General features: G+C 54.0%; 2 protein-coding genes across 2 annotated transcripts; one reads left to right on the forward strand and one right to left on the reverse strand.

Annotated features, from left to right (window-relative positions):
- Positions 1–79: 79 nt before the first annotated feature.
- BU26DRAFT_543767 (SSS family solute:Na+ symporter) lies at positions 80–2,443 on the reverse strand (the record flags this gene model as incomplete). The annotated part of the gene is made up of 5 exons (XM_033831709.1): positions 2,326–2,443; positions 2,090–2,264; positions 1,698–2,000; positions 1,336–1,637; positions 80–1,279 (listed from the first exon to the last, which is right to left on the reverse strand). Exons 1-5 carry the CDS (start codon positions 2,434–2,436, stop codon positions 80–82), a joined length of 2,091 nt encoding a protein of 696 aa, XP_033678173.1. The 5' UTR covers positions 2,437–2,443.
- A 1,192-nt stretch (positions 2,444–3,635) lies between these two features.
- BU26DRAFT_534598 (N-carbamoyl-L-amino-acid hydrolase) lies at positions 3,636–5,531 on the forward strand (the record flags this gene model as incomplete). The annotated part of the gene is made up of 8 exons (XM_033831224.1): positions 3,636–3,679; positions 3,940–4,011; positions 4,063–4,198; positions 4,248–4,370; positions 4,422–4,785; positions 4,839–4,887; positions 4,943–5,270; positions 5,319–5,531. 8 exons carry the CDS (start codon positions 3,636–3,638, stop codon positions 5,529–5,531), a joined length of 1,329 nt encoding a protein of 442 aa, XP_033678174.1.
- Positions 5,532–6,226: the final 695 nt, after the last annotated feature.

A 6,226-nucleotide genomic window follows, 5' to 3' on the forward strand; every position in this document is an offset into this window, starting at 1 on the left:
ATCGGTGCGTCATCCAGCCAGCAAGCTCGAACTGTCTTCACCTTACCCTGACCAGTCCGCCCGCCTCTCTATCGAACCTCTACGCCCTAGGGCCCCCCTTGCCCCAAATCTGCTTCCCAAGCAGCACCCAGAACCGCTTCGTCTCCCAAACCGGCAGAATTCCGCAAATGGCCAATGCAGCAAAAACCCAAATAAAACTGATGGCAACCCAAGCAGTAAAGCCCTTCTCGGAGTATACGTAATGCGAAAGGAACATGGGAATAGGAACAAGGAAGCACATGATGAAGGACAGGACGGTGGACAGGAAGAGTGCGGTGAGGTAGGAGCGCCGGAGCGCTTTGGGATTTTCAAGGTAGGCTTGGTCTTCGGCCATTTCTCTGTCTTCCTCGACGACAGTGGGCAGTTGGTCGTGTGTCTTGGCTGGTGAGGAGGCGGCCGGTGACTGGTCGTCTGCATTGATAGCGCTGGATGATGGAGAGGAGATGTCTTTCTCCTTGGCTTCGTCGTCGACCGAGACGCCCGGTGACGAGGCCGGTGGGGCTACGCCTTCGCCTTCAATAACCTTTGCGTTGATCGCCCTCGTAGCTTCCCAATCGAAGTTGTCCGGCTTGATCCAAGATACGATGGGCGAAACCATCAGGCCCGTCAGTACACCCGCCATGTTGCCCGCCAACGTAGGGTATGAAGCTCCGGTCGTCGCAACAGTCAGCTCGCCATACTGGACCTTCGCTTGGACGAGCCATGCGGTCAAGCCAGCGGCGAGGCCAACAAGACATCCGGATACAGCGCCCAGACGAGTTTGCCCTTTCCAAGTGACCGTGAATGCAGCGGGAAATACTGCGCCCCCAATGATAAGGCCCATCACCAGGAAGAGCCAGCCGAGGTTGATGCCAACAGCGTTCCAGATACTCGCGAAGCCGGCCATCACGACGCCGAAGACGCAGATCATAACATGGGAGACGAAGATGAGTTGGTCAGGCGAGGCAGTGGGTTTGATGTACGTCTTGTAGATGTCGAAGGTGAGGATTGAAGATACTGCAATAAGTTCCGATGACGACGATGAGGTGACGGCCATGAAGAGGGTGAGCAGGAGAGCGATGGCGCCGCTCTTCCCCAGGAGCGTCTGCGCTGCGAAAGGGGCTGCGAGACCTGCTTGGATTTGGGAGTTCGTCATCTGGTTCGGATAGGTCGGATAGTTGGGGTTTGAAGTCAGAGCGACAGCTGCGAGCCCTAGAGTGGTGGCGAAGCCGAAAGGGATTGCGAACCACGCGAAGCCGCCCTGTCCTGTGTTAGTAAACGCATTCAAAGCAACTCCGGCTCCAGGGGGTAGCGCACAAGTATGTATGCTTTAACGGCAGTGGTAGGCCTTGATGCAATAGCACGTTGCCAGTAACCCTGGTCCAAGAAGACGGTGCCCATCCCAGAACAAAGTTGGATGACACCGAAAATGAGGCCGTAGTTGGACTTTAGCGTCAAGTACGAACCACCTTGGTTCCCTACGACTGGTCGCTCCCGCGCTGCCTGCACTAAAAGGTCATACATCGCTCTTGGCGACCCGATAGTATCATTCGAAGCGTACACAGAGAACATGAAGTACAAGATGACTATCATGACGATGATCGTATGTGAGAAGTCACCTATATAACGTTAGCGAGACGCTGCTGGCTGCTAACCGTTCGGCCCTCTTCATCACTTACACAGGAATGTAGCGCGGAGACCACCCAAAACAACGTACACGCAGACCCCGAGCGGGATGAGCCAGCATGCTGCGTAGACGTTCATACCCGTCAACGAAGTGACCACTGCGCTTCCTCCAAGAAGCAATTGTGATGCCACGAGGATGTTGGTTGCAAGGGCGAAACATATGAAGATGATGTGAGTGGCCGCACCGTATCGCGCGTAAACAATCTCGAGGAAGGTATGGCAGCGAGGAGCATTCTGCTTAACCTTGCAAGCCAGCACTGTAAACATGAAAATCTGAACGGTAGCACCAGCCGCGTCTGGCGATAGTGAGCGTTGAACGCGAACATATTTGGAGTAACCTACACTATTCGCTGTCAGCTAGGCTAGAGCGATCATGAATGGACACATACCCAGAATGGTCCAGAGATGCCGTATTCGTAAGCCACCGTTGAGCTCTGCAGCAGAGTCGCAGCCCATGTCCATGCGGAGACCACACCACTAGCAATCAGTCCGGCTTTGACATTGCGGCTAGCGGTATTGAACTCTTCGGATGCGAGGGTTGAATATGCGGTATATTTGTTCTACTGAGGGTTAGCTTTAGATTCATGACCCACGGCGTTCACCGCGTCAAGTGAGCCGTACTTGTAGGAAGGATACACCGCTCATGACGAGAGCGAAGAAGAACCCTATCCCAACAACGACGCCGTACCCGGCTCCTTGAGGGAGGATCTGAGCTGAGCTACTGTCAGACATCGTGGTACTGCGAGAAGACTTAAGACGATGAATGATTCGATTCGAAAGCCTGTACACTGAACAGTCTCCAGTGGAGCGCTTAGAACGATGGAGGACTGACTGATATATCACTCTAAAGGCCTTCAGACAGGTATCACCAGAGGTACGTTGCCTCTCCAACATGTTTGCATCATCACATTGACAAAAGTTCTCACAACAAGAAGTCACAACCGGGTCCCTATCTCTCTGTGGGTCTCTCAGGGATGCATCAGCTCCGTCGTTGATAAGAACAGCCAAGTTCATAGGGCACCAGGTACCGAAACGGTTCCGTTCAACCAATGGAGTGGATTCGCGCACGAGGATGATAGTTAGCAGCTTAGTAGCCGGGTCTTAAGCATGCTATGTCCCTCTGGATTCCAGTTATCCGCTTAGCATCGCTCGGAATGGCCGATCCGTGATGCCTTGATAGAGTTTGTAGGCCGGTCGGTGGAGCTATCTGACCCGAGGAGTTTCTTCGCATCCCATGTTGGCGATCTGCCGAAGACGTGATAGGAGAACGGCGTCGAAGGATGGCACAGCGTCTTACGTAGATGATCTGCCGAGCGGACGATAGCAGACTAATACCCACTCCTACTATCAGGGGTTCGCAGTGCGGTCGATGACTTATAGAGCCGGGGCATGTCGCCTGCAAGATACCTCACCACTCTTCGTTGCGAGAAGTCGACGTGCTGACGTGACGGGATGTCGGATGCATTCCGAAAAGCTAGCGGGAGCTGCTCCAATGATGAAGTGCAGCGAGGAGTTATATCCGTGATTGAGATGGGATTGTTGCAGATTCCATGGTGTCGGAATGCATGCAAAGAAACCGAAGGTCCAGATAAGCTCCTCTTCTCGCCTACCTCCGGCCAACGTCTGTAGAAAACTGGGTCGCGGTAAAACCTCTGACTGGTCGGTGTGCCTTTGGTCTATGCAGTCACTTACAACTAGGTTCGGTAGTGGTGGGATAAGCGAGGGGCTAATATAGCCCTGACGATCTATCAGAGCCCCATCTGCGCGCGAACTGCAGAAACGTCTCGAACAGTGAATGATTCCTAACCTCCCTAGTTAGCGTGCTGTAGGTTCCTGATATCTCCTCTTCAGGCTTGAATTGGTCTGGGGTGAACTTATCGATTCGGAGATGGGCGCGTTGCAAAGTCACTCGTGGGGGTAAAGGTGCGGGGATGCTGGAAGAAGCGGGTCAGCGTAATCCATCTTATCAGACCCTGTAAGCGACACGCCTTGTCGACCATGTCATTGAGGGGAAGCGTAGTACTGAGATTAGTTCGGGCGGCGAGAGGGGAGAGCGCGTGTAGGTATTTGATAGGAAAGAACCCTAGCCCCAAGTCAGCATACCATGTTTGCAATTGCATTGTCTTCCACAATGCAGAAAGTGGGATCCAACTTCGCGCGACGTTTCGCTCCTTCATTGACCTCCTCTGCAAGGAGGCCAACAGTGGAGCCTACCCGTCATCTCGTCCGCTGCAGTCCTCGATTCTATGCTGTCACGGCCAATGCACCGCTCGCCGAAAGGTTCACGGTCAACGGAGATCGTCTCTGGTAGGTGAATTGAAGAAGGCTTCGTTGGAAATTGACGCTTACACTTCGAAGGCACGACATCCACTATACCGCGCAATGGAGTCTGCCCTCGCCCGGAGGCATCACCCGTCTCTGTGCAAGCCCAGAAGACAAGATGGCGCGAGACTGGTTCCGCGAGCAGGTTCTAGCGCTGGGTGCGGACTACAAGGTATGGAAACCAGTGTAAGCAGATGATCAAGGAGCTGACATTTCCCTAGGTCAACGCCACTGGCACCCAATTTGCACTATTTCCGGGAGAAGACAATAGCATCCCGCCCATTGCGATGGGAAGCCATCTCGATTCAGTCGCAACCGGGGGGAAGTTTGATGGTCCGCTCGGAGTAAGAAAGCCCGGAGCTCTTTGATGAAACGCTACGAGCTGACAGGGATAGGTACTCGGTGGATTGGAGGTGATCCGCAGCATGCAGGAACAGGGAGTGAAGACCCGTGCCCCTATCGTCCTCATCAACTGGACGAATGAAGAGGGTGCCAAGTTCTGGCCGTTTCTAGGTTCCTCGATCGTGTACGCTGGGCAATCGACCGTCGAGAAAGCCCAGGCGTCGACAACCCATGATGGATCTGGCATAAGAATGGGCGACGAACTGAGGAAGATCGGATATGTCGGCGACGGGCCGAACACCTTCGCAGAGTTCCCCATCTCGGCCCATTTCGAAATCCACGTCGAGCAGGCAGACAGCTTGGAAAAAGCTGGAAAGCCTGTTGGATGGGTGACTGGCTGGCAAGGAATGACGTGGTGTGCGTATCTTCCGTAACTTGAAGGCATCTGACTGTGTTGACGCGTATTCTAGATTCTGTGGATCTCAAAGGCGAAGACGGGCATGCGAACACGTACCCTATGTAAGTTTAGCAAGACTAAGCAGAGATCATCCACGCTGATGCCATGCTTTTGCAGGTATGGCCGACGTGACGCGCTCGTAGGAGCGGCGAAGATCATCGTCGATCTCGAGAAGCTAGCCTACGAGAGGAACGGGTATACTACCATGACTAATATCCGATCAGGCCCATGGGGCGCCTGCAACATCCAGTCGAGCGTGCGGATGGCCTTCTGCTTGATGCACAAGGAGCCGGAAGGCTTGGAAACAATGGGTTCGGATATCGAAGCCAAGGTCAAGGGCATTGCTGCCATGCACGGGCTCGACATGGAGATGAAGCGCGACGTGCATTTACTACCGGGAGAGTTTTGGCCGGAAGCAATCGATTGCGTGAAGCGAGCCTGCGGAGTGAGTCCACCATACAGGCCTTCCGTATCTGAGACTGACGGTCCTTAGGAGAAGGGAATGGGCGCCATCACAGGGACCGGCCACGACTCGACGATGACCACGACCTTGGTGCCAACGGGAATGGTGTTCGTCAGGGCCAAGGGAGGCTGGTCCCATACCGCAAAAGAGTGGTCGGATAAGGACGACTGCATGGAAGGGGCTCTCGCCCTTGGAAAGGCTGTTCTGAACTTCGACGAGGTGTTGAAGACGAAGAAAGTATAGCTCAGTCAGAGGTCACAGGCTACATTGTCCCGTTTTCGACGCTCGGTAGGGATGGTTTGCCTGCTGCTCATCAGTGCATTATGGCCGTATAACTAAGCAAAAGTATTGATCGCGCTATCAAGCATGTACTGCGATCCCATCATCGTGCAAGCAGAGCCGTCAAAGGTGCACGTGCAGCTCAGACGTCATGGAGCCGTGTGTCCCACTATGCCGGAGCGAAGTGTAATGATGGCGCGATATGGCGGTAGTGCAAGACATTCAAACTTCGAAATCGACAAGGACGGGATATTGACCACGATCATATAAGGATGTGGGGATTATGGAGGCAGAGGAACGATCAAGCGTCCCAACGTCACCTGGGCAAGCTTCAGAGGTCACAATGCTGCTAGTCCCAGAACAGCCTAGTCTAGCTTGGCAGTTCCAGCTTGCCTCGGCATCCATCCATCCATGGATGGATCCTGAGTAACACCAGCCCATCTCCACTGGTACCTCTCCTTCCACGGTCAGCCCCCGGCGACGGCCAAACGTCGACCGGAAACGTATCGTGTTCGCCCTCGCGCGTGGTCGAATGCCCGTTTAGTAGCGACGAACATTCTACTTCAGTGGATTGGTCGCGACTCAAGCACGCTCAAAACACCAAGCGATAGCTTTCGAATGAACCACAAGATAAGCTAACATATCCTCAATAACCTCCA

Source organism: Trematosphaeria pertusa (genome assembly GCF_010094035.1).
Source record: "Trematosphaeria pertusa strain CBS 122368 unplaced genomic scaffold BU26scaffold_18, whole genome shotgun sequence".
Taxonomy (NCBI): domain Eukaryota; kingdom Fungi; phylum Ascomycota; class Dothideomycetes; order Pleosporales; family Trematosphaeriaceae; genus Trematosphaeria; species Trematosphaeria pertusa.